Source organism: Oryctolagus cuniculus, chromosome 6, assembly GCF_964237555.1.
Source record: "Oryctolagus cuniculus chromosome 6, mOryCun1.1, whole genome shotgun sequence".
NCBI lineage: Eukaryota > Metazoa > Chordata > Mammalia > Lagomorpha > Leporidae > Oryctolagus > Oryctolagus cuniculus.
Genome location: NC_091437.1, coordinates 156,543,693 through 156,561,274, shown reverse-complemented (window position 1 = coordinate 156,561,274; position 17,582 = coordinate 156,543,693). Strand labels below are relative to the sequence as shown.

Genomic DNA, 17,582 nt, shown 5'->3' with positions numbered 1-17,582 from the left:
GCAGTGATATTTTATTCAATAAGTTGAATCATTTTGAGAAAAGGGTTAAATTAATTTACAATTATATTTGAGTAAATTAACAATATTTTAATGAACCACCTAGCAGAATTATGATCATAGATGTGAATGGGAAAAGGCAGAGCTATAGATTATGGGGGGGGGGGGTGCTCTACATGTATTAATATCATGACCAGTATCTATTTAATCCATATATAACTTTGTTGTAAGAAATTTACCCTCAGTACCACATTTTAAACTGGAAGCATTTTTTTTTACTTCTAAATAATTTATACACAAGTACCAAAAACAAGGAGGTGACAGATTCCATAGATAGAAGTTTACTAATAATGTATAGTAATCGATATGAACACACAATTTGTTAGCAAAACATATCATAAATACTCAATAAGCACATACTTTGGGGGCTCCTACTGTATACAAAACTTTTGCTAAGCCTAAAGATGTATGACTGAATATACAGTTCACCAGACAGGACTTCAAAGAGCATATTAATAATGACATCAATGGACACATGTTATTGAATCCTTCCTATGTGCCAAGCCTTTGTATAAATTATCCAGAATGCCTTTCTTCCTTTCATCCCTCATTTCTGCTCCATCACATCAAATCCAAAATAGATTTAAAAGCCATCCAGCTTTATCCATGGCCACCATGCTGCAAGCCCCTGTCAGTTGTCAATGGACAGTCACAATAGTTCAACTCTTGTGCTGTTTCCCCTTCTTGCTTTCCTATTATTTAAATTCTCTGTGGACAATCTGCCCCTCATACAGACTTCCCAGGGGCTTGGGACATAGCTAGTAGGAATGGGTGTTGTCCAGGCTTTCAGCCTTCTTGCTGTGTCAGTGTCAAGTACACCTACAGAACACACTTTCAGGACCCAATTAGGCAAAAGCTTCTGCATGACTGTGCTTACTTAACTCTCAAGACAGTCCTAGGCAAAAGCTTCCATAAAGACCTTTTAAAATTTAACCCAAATGCCAGAGTCAAGATTTTGACAATGAATTTATTTGTAATTATTGGATCTTAATGTTTTTTACCGTGTAGCACAAGTGTCTTTTCCCATATTAATGTATATTCATTTTTTCTATACTACTCATAAAATAGTCCTCCTCTAGAGACTCAATATATATAATTAGAGTTCTGAAACAATGCTTAAGACAGTGTGCTTGCCAGTGAATTCAACAGATATTTAGGCTATGGTTACAGTGTGCTAGATGTCATTTAAAAGTTAACAAATATTAACTCATTTAGCCCCATACCAACCACCATCTAAAACACTTGCTATTACCATCACCTCCAACTTTAAGATGGAGATACTGTGGTGCAGAGAGGTTGCATGGGTGTCCCAAGTCAGAACTGGGAAGGGGCAGAGGTAGGCTTCTACATCATTGCCCAGCTCCAGGGCCATACACATGACCACTGTACTGTGTGGCCCTTTGCATCACTTACTTGCCTTTACTTCTACTCCCTGTTTGCATATGACCTCTCAGAGTTAGTCACTTGTTGCTAGCTTGGGCCGGGTATTTTTCTGACATTCATCTGTTCCTTCCACAGACATGTATGGACTACTACATTGTGCCTATTCATTTCCTGGGATCTCTCGCTTCCTCTCTGCACCCAGCCCACCCTCCTTTTGATAGTCACCCCAGTATTGGACACATTACTTATCATGACCGTGCATCCCTGACCATGTGCCTTAGGCAAGAGTGGTTGTGAGCAGTTGTTTGACCCATGCATGTTGAGACTGGCACTGACCAAGAATCTCCTAGAGATAATCAAGATATAGGGTGTAAGGTCCCAGAGGTCTCTGTGGGTATGAAGTGAGGGTGAAGTTAGCTTCCAGGAGAAACAGAGATCCAAGTTTAATCATCATGCCTTTTGTTCCCAAGGTCTTGCCTCAGTTTTGCCCATAGATTCCATGAGGCAGCCCAGTATACTTATGACAAAGTCTGGTGTTGCCTAGGTCACATTGAATTGAGTACCTATGTCTTTGATAGCAAGGCGATAAGACCAACACAACCACAGCTACCTGTTCTTTAGTGAGTGTATGTCGGGTTCTCCTTGTGGAGAAGATCTTTTCTCTGCCCTAAACTGCTTCACAGTCTAAGAAGGATGGCAGAAGCCCAAATAGCAATCATAAAATTGCTTTCGACTGATGCAATCTGAGTGGGTACTTGCTTGCTTGATTGAAAAAGTAGTTTAAAAAGGGAACTTATGAAAAAATTTAACATTTTATTGATAGTTTAAATATGTAATAACCAATTCATCACCTAGTCTTTGAAGTAAGGTCAAAACATCTTTCCTTTATTTTTATTTTTGGAATAGATCTTTTGTCTCTTACAGAGACCATAGCTATAGTGCCTCAGGTAAGATTTCTAGTTCCTTAAAATGAAACAAAAGTACATATACTTACAAAATTATCAAGGTGATTTCTGGATTTCTGAGATTTTTGCCATACATATTTATAGTTTTCTTGTTCACTTGTAATTGATAGCAATTTTTTAGCTATTCTGCATTATCAAGTTTTCTAAAACTATTTGATTCCATTTTTGTACAAATGTCATCTCTTTTTTCTTACTTATTTTTATTTAACAGATGATTAAATCAGTTATGTTTGGGAAAAAGCTTAGTGACTCTTGGTCAGCACTCATGGATTGCAGATAGAATCGAAGCTTTCAGCATTTAAAAAGCTTCCTGCCAATCATGAGCCTTCACCCTACAGTGGCCTCCTCAACTGACATATGTGAGGTTGGAACTGGAAAGAATAAATTGATTCAACAAATCAGATAAATCAAACAGTTGGCTAAGGACAGATCAACCAGGAGAGCTTCTAGCACAGTAAGGTGATTCAAGGTTGGTGTGAGTTTCAGTGGAACAAAATAAGGCATGTCCATGTGGCACAGGAAGATTCAGGGACAACTTCATGGAGGTAGTGTCACTTCAGTAAACCAGTTAGAGAAGACATCCCAGCCGCAGATCCACCGTGATCAAAGGAATTGAGGGACTCATCTGAGTAAGGACATACTTTAAAATATCAGAGTGTGTGGGGGCCAATATGGTGGCATAGCAGGTTAAGCCACCACCTACAGTGCTGTCATCCCCTATGAGTACTTGTTCAAGTCCCAGCTGCTCCACTTCCAAACTAGCTCCCTGAAAATGGACCTGGGAAATCAGCAGAGGATGGTTCAAGTACTTGGGCCCCTGCCATCAACAGGGGAGACGCGGATGGAGTTCTAGGCTCCTGGATTCAGAATGGCCCATTCTGGCCATTTCAGGAAAGAACTAGAAGATAGAAAATTTCTCTCTCTCACTCTGTCTCTTTCTCTCTCTCTGTCTGTCTGTCTCTCTCTCTCTCTTAACTCTGCCTTTCAATAAATAAGTGAGTCTTTAAAAACAAAACCAGTGGGAAACTCTTGTTCTACACATGCATAATTCCTGAGACTAAACACCCAGTGTTTAGGCTCAGTAGCTCATTCTAGCCACTTTTCCTGTGTTGACTCTAAGTCTGGATTATAAGCTAAACTGAAGTCCAGCTTCTCCTCCTTTCCATTGTCAGCTCTGATGCTTCTTTCCCCTCTCCACCCCACCAGCAGGTGGATCACCGGCTATAGATGGAGCACTCTGCCCAAGTCACATTTCCAGTGTGGCTCTGCTCCTCTAATTTACTGCCATGGTACTTCGCACACTTTGCCTGATCCTTTTGCTGGGCCTCTCTGATGGCTTGTATCATCTCTCCTTCTGGTACCTCCAGACTAAAAATATTGCCACCTTTGAAGTCCACACTGATGTCTGCCTTCTTCACCCCACATTGAGTGTCCATCCCTTCCTTTGTAGAATTTCACTAACAGTTGTTGGGATGAAGGGTATGGCAGTGCACCATAGCCTGATCCCCTTGCTTTCCACAGAACTGTGTCTTCCATCCTTAAGGCTCCAGCTTAAAAGTTACCAGTGAGGAGGCCTCCACTGACCATTCAGTTCACATGGACATAACTACCTTCAGTGTTCACCATATAGTGTATCACCTTCAGGGCATGAGTTCTCACAGGCAAACACCAGGTCTGCTTCTGTTTTCTTCAGTTTCTCCGCACTCCGCACTGTGCCAGCTTCTCCTTGATTTGACAAATAAAAGATTGGGTAAATTACGATTTAATTTGAAGAGAAAAAAAGAATATAGGCTAACGTCTTCATTGCCTGCTCACCAATGCATGGTTTTGGTTTCCTTGATTTACTTTAACTTCTTTGATTCTCAGTATCTTCACATATAAAATGGGATGAAAATGGCAACTTACTTTCTCAATTGGACAGTGGATGATGGACACTCAGCCCACTTCGTATTGTGTGTTCAATGGAAATAAGACACTTGTCAATAACCCCCGAATATGTCTCTCTCTAGTGCCCAGACCTTGGCTGAAGTTAACACTGCTTTGTTTGAAATGGAGAGAGGGAGGTTAAGGAGAGATCTCACAGTTTGTAAGAGCCTGAAAGTAGCCAGGTCCCCCTGACTCCATTCAAAGACTACCGCTGCGTGTGAGCCCAGAAGGGCTGCCTGCATCACGGGGCTGCCCTGCTCCTATTCTCTCCCTCCATTGCATGCATTTGCATAAAATAAAGATCTTGAATCCCTCACTGTTTTCACCTTGGCTTCCCCTCAAGGTGTCCTCCAGCAGATGATGCCTGTGACACATTTTGATTACATGAGTAGACTGTGTTAGGTGAGATGAGAAGGGACATTAGAGAGGAGCTGCTTGTGGGTGATCCTGTGCCTGACTGGGAGACTGCCTGTCTATCCCATGCAGGAAGTTAAGATGGCATGGCACAGGCCAGTGCCATGGCTCACTAGCTAATCCTCTGCCTGTGGCGCTGGCACTCCAGGTTCTAGTCCCGGTCGGGGCGCTGGTTCTGTCCCAGTTTCTCCTCTTCCAGTCCAGCTCTCTGCTGTGGCCCGGGAAGGCAGTGGAGGATGGCCCAAGTGCTTGGGCCCTGCACCCACATGGGAGACCTGGAGGAAGCACCTGGCTCCTGGCTTCGGATCAGCGTGGCGTGCCCGCTGTAGTGGCCATTTGGAGGGTGAACCAACGGCAAAAGGAAGACCTTTCTCTCTGTCTCTCTCTCTCACTGCCTAACTCTGCCTGTCAAAAAAAAAAAAAAAAAAAAAAAAAAAAAGGACATGGCATACCATACCTCCAGGGATGGACCCTATGACCTGACTGCTGGCAGGTGGCAGGAGCCCCAGGCACATTTCCCCCACCCCTGCTTTCTGTTGAAGGGCCTTGTAATTGACAATCAGGTCAAAAGCTCCTGGGGTGTGGCCCAGACCCATACAGACCACCTGGAAGGCTACGTAGGCTATGAGACCTTCAAGCTGATTGGGGAAGCATAGAGGCACCAGTGGCAGCTTTATCCTGGGTAGTGTTGCTACCCCGAACTACTCTCGCTTGCCAGCTGTTTAAAAGCTTGTGCTTAATTGTTAATAAATCGACATGTTACCAAAACTTGTCTCCAGTGCTTCCTGTCGAAGAACACAGTCGCCCCATCATCCCAACAGTGTGGGCCTCTCAGGATGAGCCCACAGCTGCTGATGGAGTTTGAATTAACCCAGTCTCTTTCATGCAAATGGAAAAGCCCAGGGAGAAAAAGATGTGCAGAATCTGAGTGCTAAAACCACCCAGAGCCACAGTCTGAATCCTGCAGAAAGGCCTGTACTTTTGAGCTCCAGTGCCAGAAAGGCCTGTGTTGTGTGTTATCAGGACCTGAGAGTCATATTAAGAGGCAAACTTCCCTGTTTTCTTTCATATTGTATTTCCAGGGGATATGAATGATGTTTCTCAAACGCTGAACAAGACCAAAACAAGTGTTGAACTTGGGCTTATATAAGCACCATTTGCACAAAATGCTTTAGAAAGCAGGAGGTTGAGACAGTACAACTTGCCAGAGGCTGGAAAGCCTGTTCTCTGAAGAATTTTTTTTTTTTTTTTTTTTTTTTTTTTTTTTTATTTTTGACAGGCAGAGTGGACAGTGAGATAGAGAGACAGAGAGAGAAAGGTCTTCCTTTTGCCGTTGGTTCACCCTCCAATGGCCGCCGCTGCAGCCGGCGCACCGCGCTGATCCGATGGCAGGAGCCAGGAGCCAGGTGCTTTTCCTGGTCTCCCATGGGGTGCAGGGCCCAAGCACCTGGGCCATCCTCCACTGCACTCCCTGGCCATAGCAGAGAGCTGGCCTGGAAGAGGGGCAACCGGGACAGAATCCGGCGCCCTGACCGGGACTAGAACCCGGTGTGCCGGCGCCGCAAGGTGGAGGATTAGCCTATTGAGCCACGGCGCCGGCCCTCTGAAGAATTTTTGTTATGAAAATTTTACTGTTGAAATCTCCTGGGGCTAGCATTGTAGTGCACCAGCTTAAGCCAGCTCCTATGATAACACTATACCATATGGAATTTCAAGTTCAACTCCTGGTTGCTCTGTTTCCCATCCAGCTCTCTGCTAATGTGCATGGGAAAGCAGCAGAAGATAGCCTAACTCCTTAGCCACTGCCACTCATGTGGTGGGCCTAGATGGAGTTCCTGGTTCCTGGCTTTGGCCTGGCCTAGACCCACTCATTGTAGCCATTTCAGATATCTTTGCCTCTGTTTTTCTCTCACTCTGCCTTTCAAATAATCTTTGACGAAGGAGCTAAAATCAATCCCTGGAGAAAGGACAGTCTCTTCAACAAGTGGTGCTGGGAAAATTGAATCTCTGTGTGCAGAAGTATGAAACAAGACCTACCTTACACCTTACACAAAAATCAACTAAAATGAATCAAGGATGTAAATCTATGATCTGATAACATCAAATTACTAGAGGTGAATATTTAGGAAAATTTGCAAGACATTGGCATAGACAAAAATCTTGGGAAGGACCCCAGAAGCACAGGCAATCAAAGCAAAAATAGAAAAAATGGAATACATCAAGCTAAGAAGCTTCTGCACTGCAAAAGAAACTCAGCAAAGTGAAGAGGGAACTGATAGATAGGAGAAAATATTTGCAAACTAAGCAACTGATAAAGAATTAGTATTCAGAATTCTAAAGAGCTCAGGAAGCTCAACAGCAAAATAAGTAATCCAGGTAAGAAATGGGCAAAGGACTTGAACGGACACTTTTCAAAAGCGGAAATTTAAATGGCCTACAGATATATAAATGAATCCTCAGAATCACTAGCTATCAAGGAAACACGAGTCAAAACCACAATAATATTCCACCTCACCCATCAGAATGGCTCTCATACAGAAATAAAAAACCAAGAAATGATGGTGAGGATGTGGTGAAAAAGGTACCCTAATCCACTGTTGGTGGGAATGTGAACTAGCCCAGTCACTATGGAAGACAATGTGCAGATACCTCAGAACGCTGAAAATAGATCCAACATATGACACAGCACTCCCCCTCCTGGGAATTTACCCAAATGAAATGAAATCAGCATATGAAAGGGTTTTCTGTACCCCATATTTATTGCAGCTCAATTCACAAGAGCTAAGATATGGAATTAACCCAGATATCCATCAGCCAATGACTGGATAAAGAAACTGTGGTTTGTATATGTGTGTGTATATATATGCATATATATGTGTATATATGCTCATATAGATATGGAATACTACTCAGCCAAATAATTAAATCTGGTCTTTTGGGAAAACATGGATGCAACTGGAAACCATTATGCTTAGTGAAATAAATCAGTCCCAAAAAGACAAATGTCATGTTTTCCCTGCTCTGTGGTAACTAACAGAGTACCAAAAATATAATGCATAGGAGTAAAATTGACATTTTGAGTTTTGATGATTGCTTACAGCCATCTCTCTACTGTTGAGGAACAGTGTTTTTTTTCTTCTTAGTGGTTTTTGAATAACTGACTTAGTGTAGGGTTAATCTTATGAGCATAAAATAGAACAAGAGTAGATCATTATAAAAATTAAAGGAAGGATTGTGAAAGGAAGGAAGAGGAAGGGTAGGATAGGAAGTAGCAGTATGCTCCTAAATCTATATACATAAAAGACACAAAATTTGTTAACCTTAAAAAATCAAAACATAATTTTAAAAAAGAATGAGTGGGGGCCGGCGCTATGGCACAGTGGGTTAATGTCCTGGCCTGAAGTGCTGGCATTCCGTATGGGCACCAGTTCAAGACCTGGCTCCTCTTCTGATCCAGCTCTCTGCTAGGGCCTGGGATACCAGTAGAAGATGGCCCAAGTGCTTGGGCCTCTGCACTCACGTGGGAGACCCGGAGAAAGCTCCTGGCTCCTGGCTTCAGATGGGTGCAGCTCCAGCCATTGCAGACAATTGGGGAGTGAACCATCAGATGGAGGATCTCTCCCTCTCTCTCTATCTCTCTCTCTCTCTCTCTTCCTCTGCTCTCTGTGTAACTCTGAATTTCAAATAAATAAATAAATCTTTAAAAAGAAAAAAGAATGAGTGTTGTCACGTAAAGATTTATTTAATGGATAATTTTCGGACATTCTATACCAGGCCAGTGTAGAGGATGCAGTCTTGAGCAGAATGGCACATGTCTGCAATGTGTTCATGTGTTGGTTTAGGAACTATCTAGGTAGCACCTGATGCATTTGCACTGAAGAAGCTGATGAAGATACAGAGGTGAGCAAACAGAAAACAGAACATTTATATTCTTCAAAGCATTGATATTCTTGCTAAGAAGAGCAAACACTAACAATATGCTATGAGCATTAAAGATGGAAAGTCTAAGGATAGAATGCTCTGTAGTGCAGGACAATCATATCTAAACCTCATGAAAGACAGAACACAGAACAACTTCAGAGAAGATCCCTGAAGGGCGGGTGGGAATTTGGTAGAGAACTTGGGGGAGTCTTGTGAGGAAGCTACGGAGCCTTTCTAAGAAGTGAAAGAACTTCACTGTGCTTATTTGGAAGATTTGTTTATTTAATTTTTCAAATGACTAAAAGAGAGGGAGGATGAGAGAGAGAATCTTCCATACACTGAACACTTCTCAAAATGACCACAACAGCCAGGACTAGGCCAGGCAGGAGCCAAGAGCCAAGAAATCCAACCAGATCTCCCACATGGGTAGCAAGGACCCAAATACTTGAACCATCACCTGCTACCTTCCCAGATGCATTAGCAGGGACCTGGATCAGAAGTAAAGCCACTGGACTCAAACCAGCAAGCCAAAATGGGATGCTAACATCACACGTGTTGGCCTAAACCACTGCACCACAAGGCCAGGGCCTGGGCCCATTTGCTTGGTGCCAGTGTTTCATATTCAGACCAGAGATTTGTTTTCTCCTTTGTTATTTGTACGTTTGTTGATGTCTCTTGTTGCAATGTGTTATGCTTGGGCTTGTTAGTAAAAAGACCAATTCATCACATAAGCAAGTACTAAGTGGTGAAGTAAATGTTGTGAGAAAGAGCTGTGTGAAGGAACAGGATGATGGAGAGAACGAATAACCCTCTTCCATGTGAAGCGGAGAGTTGCCCTAGAATTTGAAGATGGGCCAGCACCGCAGCTCACTAGGCTAATCCTCTGCTTTGCGGCGCCAGCACACCGGGTTCTAGTCCCAGTCGGTGCACCGGATTCTGTCCCGGTTGCCCCTCTTCCAGTCCAGTTCTCTGCTGTGGCCAGGGAGTGCAGTGGAGGATGGCCCAAGTGCTTGGGCCCTGCACCCCATGGGAGACCAGGATAAGTACCTGGCTCCTGCCTTCAGATCAGCGCGCTGGCCGCGGCGGCCATTGGAGGGTGAACCAACGGCAAAGGAAGACCTTCCTCTCTGTCTCTTTCTCTCACTGTCCACTCTGCCTGTCAGAAAGAAAGAAAGAAAGAAAGAAAGAAAGAAAGAAAGAAAGAAAGAAGGAAGGAAGGAAGGAAGGAAGGAAGGAAGGAAGGAAGGAAGGAAGGAAGGAAGGAAGGAAGGAAGGAAAGAAAGAAAGAAAGAAAGAAAGAAAGAAAGAAAGAAAGAAAGAAAGAAAGAAAGAAAGAAAGAAAGAAAGAAAGAATTTGAAGATGAGAGTCTGGCGCTATGGCTTAGCAGGTAAAGCCACTGCCTGCAACTCCAGCATGCCATGTGGGCACCACTTTGTGTCCCAGCTGCTCTGCTTCCAATCCAGCTCCCTGATAATGGTGTGCAAAAAGCAACAGAAGATGGCCCGATTGTTTGGCCATTGCCACCCATGTAGGAGACCTGGAAGAAGCTCTTGGCTCCTGGTTTCAGCCTGGTCCAGCCCCGGCCATTGCAGCCACCTGGGGAGTGAACCAGTGTATGGAAGAGTTCTCTAATTCTGACTTTTCCTCTCTCTCTGCAATTCTGACTTTCAAATAAACAAATAAATCTTATAAAAAAAGAAGTTGAAGATGAGCAGTCCATGGCTAACCATGGGGAAAAACCAGGGTGGGAAGGACTTTTGAGGCAGAAGGAACAATAGCAATACCGGAGGGACCTGTTCTCAGTTCATCACAATAGTTATCCCATGATCTCCTGCTCAGCTGCAAGTTCACAAAGATAGACAAACAGTCCCTTCATGCAGAATCTACAGTATGTGGGAAAAAAACAGGGTTAGCCAAGCAGAGCTGCACTTTCACATCCAAACACAAAACTATGCAGCTCCACAAATTTTACTTCCAACAAACTGCACTAATAACCTGCTTCTGTGGCATTTTCTCACATCAGGATAGCCAGGCAGAAGCTACTTGTATCAGAAGCAGCTGAGCTCCATTAAAGAGATCTATCACACAGTCATCTTTGCAGTTGCAAAATCCCTAATGCCCCCTTTTAAGATGCTTTTAGTCTGCAGAATATATGGTAGCAAAGATCCCAGGTATTACTTGCATATATTCATGGATTTCCTTTAGCTGTACTAGTCTGCATGATTTTTACTTATTTGCAATATAGTATCAGTAATCAATGAGTATACTTTGTTTAACTATAGACGTACTAGTGATCCTCTAATTTCAGTATTCATTACATGTTCCAATTCTGAGGATTAGGCTTTGAGGGATGTTTGCAGGAAGATAATTGATAATGTCAGGGGAAGCTTCCAACTAGTCCTGCAGTCTGATAGGACAGACGCTGGTCTATCCCAGCTGTGTGACCTTAAGAAGTGACTTTATCTTTCTGAGCCTTGGTTTTCTCACTGTGAATCCAAAATGAGATGCCCCTGCCATAATGTGAATGGTGAATATTGCACACAATTGAGTGTGAAGCTCTGTAACTTATTGCTGACCCACAGTGGGTGCTCTCAGAGCCCCATAAGCAGCAGCTAGTAAAGATGCATATCTTGACATGCAATCCCAGGGCCCTCGAAGTCTCTAACTGCAAAGCCTTCCTCTAGAGTCATGCCTGCTTATTCCCTCTGTATCCCCTATACTTGGAAATGGAGATGGAATATGGTATATTCTCAATAAATATTTGTTAATTGAATGAATAAATAAATATAATAACTCATGAGAAATCATTTGAAAGCTCAGTCATTTTTCAGGACCCTGAATTAGGAACTTCTCCCCCACCTTCCTTAGTGAATTCACCCTTGCATACTTTTCATTCCTATCATATCACTATCCCAGCAGCTGCCTTAATTAATTAATTTATTTATTTATTTTTGACAGGCAGAGTTAGACAGTGAGAGAGAGACAGAGAGAAAGGTCTTCCTTCCATTGATTCACTCCCCAAATGGCTGCTATGGCCGGCACGCTGCGCTGATCCGAAGCCAGGAGCCAGGTGCTTCCTCCTGGTCTCCCATGCAGGTGCAGAGCCCAAGGACCTGAGCCATCCTCCACTGCCTTCCCGGGCCACAGCAGAGAGCTGGACTGGAAGAGGAGCAACCGGGACAGAATCTGGAACCCCAACCGGGATAAGAACCTGGAGTGCCAGCGCCACAGGCGGAGGATTAGCCTAGTGAGCCGCGGCACCAGCCAATTTATGTTTATTTTAAAGAACTCTATTGATCAAGTAAGAGGTCATTAAAATATGTTTTGAAGAAGTTAGCATTGGGAGAGTTATTTTTGGAGCCAGGAGAATGTGGTTAGATCCTTTGCTGTTTATGATCTAGGTGATCATGTTGTTAGGTGATCTGATTTTTCTAAAACCATGGTGTTTTTAGGTTTTGTTTTTTTGTTTTGTTTTCTGCAAATACTTGTCTGGTAACACTATAGTAAAAGCCAAGTATACTACTGTGTCTCAAGGTGCATAACATAGCCTCTGCCATGTGGGTCCCATTCCTTACCTTGGTACTCAGACATCTGAGGCAACTTGAAGAACTCCACTTGCCTCACCACTCCCCCACAGAGCCCAATTCAGTAGGTCTGGGGTGTGCCAGGGCAGCTGAACTTTTGTGAACTCTAGGCCACTCTGATGGATGGGCAGTGTACAGATCCAGAGCATAGCCTCATAAATGTGTCCATGGACTTGACTTTCAGGGTGAAACATCGAAATAGTGCAGGGGAATGAATGTCCTTTTTCGTGGCATCCTCTCCTACACTTGCATCATTTTATGTGCTCTATCACTCCCTTCTTAGCCTCTATTCCTAATGGAACCCATTCCTTCTTTGTCAGTCCATATCTTAGAAGCCATGCAGTGCAGCACTAGTGAAAGCATAATTCACAATTAAGCACTTCCAAACTGACAGAGGGGCCCAGGAAGTTATTGGACTTGTAGTTCAGCCCTTTTTCTCCCTTCCATAAGCAATACAAAGTGCTGTAGGTGGCATCTTAATAAAATATCCCCCACCAGCAGCAGAGCACTGGTGCCCTCAGAGCCATGAGTGGGACCTTCTCCCTTTCACCAGCCATTGTGTGAATAGGGGCACAAGTATCTGGGAAGTTGACAACTGGCAGTAGTGAACATGAGGACACTGTGTAGGGGTGTTTGCTGAAAGCACATCTCTCTGTGCAATGAGGAAACAGCTTCATCTTAGGATGCTCTGCGGACACTTCATTTAATAAAACCCTTGGCATGAGATCCAGGATTAAGAAGACCAGAGAGGAGGGATGAGAGAATCAATGCCACGTCACTCACATATTTTATTTCATTGAATTCTATCAGTAACACTGGGACATATATAATAGTATTGGTATTTGCCAAATTAGGGAATCAAGGCACATAGAAGTAACAGACTACATTTCTAGTAAGTGATGGACGTGAGATCCCAACTCATCCACCAAGAACCCCAGTAAAGAATAACGAGGTAAAGGGTGAGCCAAGCACTGCCATTTGGTCACAGTACAGGTTGTAGAAGTCATTTCACAAGGGGCCAGCGATGTGGCATAGCAGGTAAAGCCTCTGCCTGCAGTGTTGGCATCCCATATGATGCACCTGTTCAAGTCCCAGCTGCTCCACTTCCTATCCAGCTCTCTGTTATGGCCTTGGAAAGCAGTAGAAAATGGCCCAAGTCTTTGGGCCTCTGCACCTGTGTAGGAGACCTGGAAGAAGCTCCTGGCTCCTGGCTTTGGATCAATGCAGCTCCAGCCACTTCAGTCATCTGGGGAGTGAACCAGTGGATGGAAGACCTCTCTCTCTCTCTCCCTCTCTCTCTCTGCGCCTCTCCTTCTCTCTCTGCGTAACTCTGACTTTCAAGTAAATAAATAAATCTTAAGAAAAGAAGTCATTTCACCTCTCCTAGACTCTATTACATGAAAATTATTTCTGTGTGCTTATTTTCAGGTTGAGAAACATACGAGAAAATGGAGGTAGCAATGTTTAAGATCCATAAATAAGTACAAAGATATGAGAAACCACCATTATGAAGCACCATCTTAAGCTCAGCTCAACACTTTGTCAACCCAACAACAGTCAGAAGCCAGATTCTTGCCTGGTTTCTGCAATACAGTGACATTGTAGGTTAAGTTCCTGTTGCTAGTAAGCTAATTACTTTGCTCCTATGATCAGAATAGAAAGAAAATTATGGCCAGCGCCGTGGCTCACTAGGCTAATCCTCCGCCTTGCAGCGCTGGCACACAGGGTTCTAGTCCCGGTCGGGGCGCTGGATTCTGTCCCAGTTGCCCCTCTTCCAGGCCAGCTCTCTGCTGTGGCCAGGGAGTAGAGTGGAGGATGGCCCAAGTACTTGGGCCCTGCACCCCATGGGAGACCAGGATAAGTACCTGGCTCCTGCCATCGGATCAGCATGGTGCACCGGCCGCAGCGCACCGGCCGCGGCGGCCATTGGAGGGTGAACCAACGGCAAAGGAAGACCTTTTTCTCTGTCTCTCTCTCTCACTGTCCACTCTGCCTATCAAAAAAAAAAAAAAAAGAAGAAGAAGAAGAAAGAAAGAAAATTATTCTGGGCACCAGCACTGTGGTGTAGCAGAGAAAACTTCAGCCTGCAGTGCCGGCATCCCATATGTGCACTGGTTAGAGTCCTAGCTGCTTCACTTCTGATCCAGCTCTCTGCTATGGCCTGGGAAAACAGTGGAAGATGGCCCACGTCCTTGAGTCCCTGCACCCACATGGGAGACCCAGAAGAATCTCCTGGCTCCTGGCTTCAGATTGGCCCAGCTCCATTGCGGCCATTTGGGGAGTGAACCAGTGGATAGAAGACCTCTCTCTCTCTCTCTCTCTCTCTCTCTGCCTCTCTGTCTGCCTTTCAAATAAATAGATAAATCTGGAAAGGAAGGGAGGAAGGGAGGAAGGGAGGAAGGGAGGAAGGGAGGAAGGGAGGAAGGGAGGAAGGGAGGAAGGGAAGGGAAGGGAAGGGAAGGGAAGGGAAGGGAAGGGAAGGGAAGGAAAAGAAAGGGAAGGGAAGGGAAGGGAAGGGAAGGGAAGGAAGGAAGGAAGGAAGGAAGGAAGGAAGGAAGGAAGGAAGGAAGGAAGGAAGGAAGAAGGAAGGAGGGAGTCCTCTCTCTCAAGTTGCTTATGTTTCATTTCCTGTCATCTTTGATAAAGAGTTAGGGACTCATTCACTCAGTTTCTCCCCTGTGTACCTCCGTTCTATAAATGTAGCACATTCCCTATGAGCCAAAGGCAAAACCAGCCATCATGGTGGCCACACCCTCTTTGTCTGCTGCCTTCTTGGTTGGTTGCCAATTTGGTGGATCTAACCTCCACCACCACCTCTCTCCCCTGCATCTCTGCAGGAACTTTCCCAGCTGCCTTCTCTGCTTCCACCTTTGGCCCCTCCCCACGATTCATTACCAGAGTGATCTTTAAAAATGTTAATCAGTTTATGTCAGTCTTCTACTGAGTATCATTCGGTGTCTTCCAGTTGTAGTAGGAATTAAATGCAAAGGTCTTAGGCTAACCTGAAAGATCTATCTTCACCTCTAGTCTTGTGAGTTGTCACTATGCCCTTCTAATCCCCCAGCAACCCCATTGCTCTTGTCTGCCTCAGGACATGTGCACTTCATGTTTCCTCCTGGACTTCTCCTTGCCCTAGACAGGACTGGCTCATTACAAACTCTCAGGTCAGTTAAACAGCAATTCCAAATAAAGATTTTTCTTAACTCTTGATTTGAATCATGTCATCAACTAGTAAACTCTCTCATCATGACCTATTCTTTATGGCACTTTTCACATTTTGTCAATGTGTGTGGGCATGTTTGGGTTCTTCAGTAGTAAGAACCAAGACTGACATTGTACTGTAGCTAGTTAAGGTGCCACCTGTGACAGCGGAATCTGATATGAGCACAGGCTCAAGTCCCAGCTGCTCCACTTCTGATCCAGCTCGCTGGTAATGCATCTAGGAATGCAGCAGAAGATGGCTCAAGTGTTTGGGCCCCTGCCACCCTTGTTCATGACCCAGAGGGAGTTTCTGGTTCCTGTCTTTGGTCTGGCCCAGCCCTGGACATTATACCCATTTGAGGTGTGAACAAGCATATGGAAAATTGCTCTGTGTATGTGTGTGCATGTATGTTTACGTCTCCCTCTCTCTCTCTGTAACTTTGCCTTCCAAATAAGTAAATAAATCTTTTTTTAAAAAGTAAGAATCATTTCCATCCAATAACGCACTAAATAGCCAGTACCCATCACAAAGTCTGAAAAATAAGTTCTCAATGGATATTTGTCATGCTCATAGAGTGATGTGACATTAGCAATTGCACAAGAAGTTCATCCAAGAGTCCCATGATTTCTATACACTCCACCCACCCATCTGAGACTTGCAGTTCAGTCTTACAAGCCTATCCCTCTTCATTGCTTCATTCCAGGAGCGGCTCGTGCTGTCTGTGCTACCCCGATTTGTTGTCCTGGAAATGATCAACGACATGACCAATGTGGAAGATGAGCACCTGCAGCACCAGTTCCATCGAATCTACATCCATCGTTATGAGAACGTCAGGTAAGAAATGCAACAGCCCCGCCCCAGGTTTCCATATGCTGCTTGTGTGCCTGACAGCTCTCATCACACTATGACTTCTATCTGCCTGAATGTCAGTGTCTTCCTTCATTCAGTTGATTAATTCATTACCTAGTGATTATTCAACAGAGATTTCTACATTTCAAATAGAGGCTGGAGAAGAACGTAAGAAAATTCAATTATATTTTCTAATTGACTTACTGCCTGGCTCCCCCTATAGGAGGCTTCCCTGCCTTCACACTTTGAGTGGAAAAGGCAAAAGTCATTTAGGCTATACTTGGAAAGAAAAAATATCTTAAAATGTAATCTGGGGGCTTCAGGTGTGATCATATAGGTCTCTCCTTACATTCCCCAGAAGTGTCTTCAAAACAATACAGAGAGGAACTACACCATATTTCCCTTTGCAAGCATATTGCTAGGCAATCATTTATCTATCCAACCACTCACCCAATCTATTCGTTCACTCACCCACCTATCCATGCACTTATTCATCCTTTCACACATCCATCTACCCATCCATCCTTCTATGCACACTCTCACTCATCCAATTATCAGACCATCTATCCATCTAAGTCCTCATTATGCCCAGTACTACACTGGATAACATGACATACATTGAAAACCAAAGAGCAGACTCCATAGTGAGAAAGGCTAGTTTTAGAACCTCAGTTTTGCTTCTTCCTGTCTGTGACCTTGAGCAATTTATTAACCTGAATGTCAAGATCTGTCTTTGTAAAATGGATATTTTAACAACTGTGATGTGTAGATTTTGTAAGTGAAAATGCATACAAAGCACAGAACAGGCATGGTTAAGCCTCTAGTATGGCACATTTCAGACATGTTTTCTATCTTGCAAACAAAAGGATCCAATCCTGGATTAAATTAGATTTATTGCAAGGCCATGTGGCAGTTCACAAAATAATCAAAGAAGGACAGAGAAATAGACTAGGGCAGTGGGTCAGAATAAAGCAAGGCCACAGAGCCAGATGCATAGCCAAAATCTTCCCAGAGCACAAGAGCAGCTAGAATGCCAGTGTCACTGCTTCTGAACAGACCATAGCTTGTGCTACCAACTCCTATTTCCTAACACAGTGTGCACCATTGTAATTTCTCCGGCAGTCCCAAGAACCAGATGTGACTGCCTTTGCTCTGCCCTATTCTCTGCTCCTCCTGTTTCCTTTGCATCTCAAGTTAAAACGAAGGGCAGACAAGTTTGGTTGGCTGAGCTGTCACTTTCAAGCAAGTTTCCGGCATTTGCAGTTTACGCAGTAGAACTG

General features: G+C 44.0%; 1 protein-coding gene across 4 annotated transcripts in view; it reads left to right on the top strand.

Annotated features, from left to right (window-relative positions):
- Positions 1–17,582, top strand: part of ADCY8 (adenylate cyclase 8) — a 261,395-nt gene that overhangs the window by 90,916 nt on the left and 152,897 nt on the right. For all 4 annotated transcript variants that reach the window (XM_051844023.2, XM_051844024.2, XM_017341537.3 and 1 more), the window contains exon 3: positions 16,157–16,287. In XM_051844023.2, the coding sequence (XP_051699983.1) occupies positions 16,157–16,287 (131 nt within the window). The remainder of the gene's footprint in view (positions 1–16,156; positions 16,288–17,582) is intronic.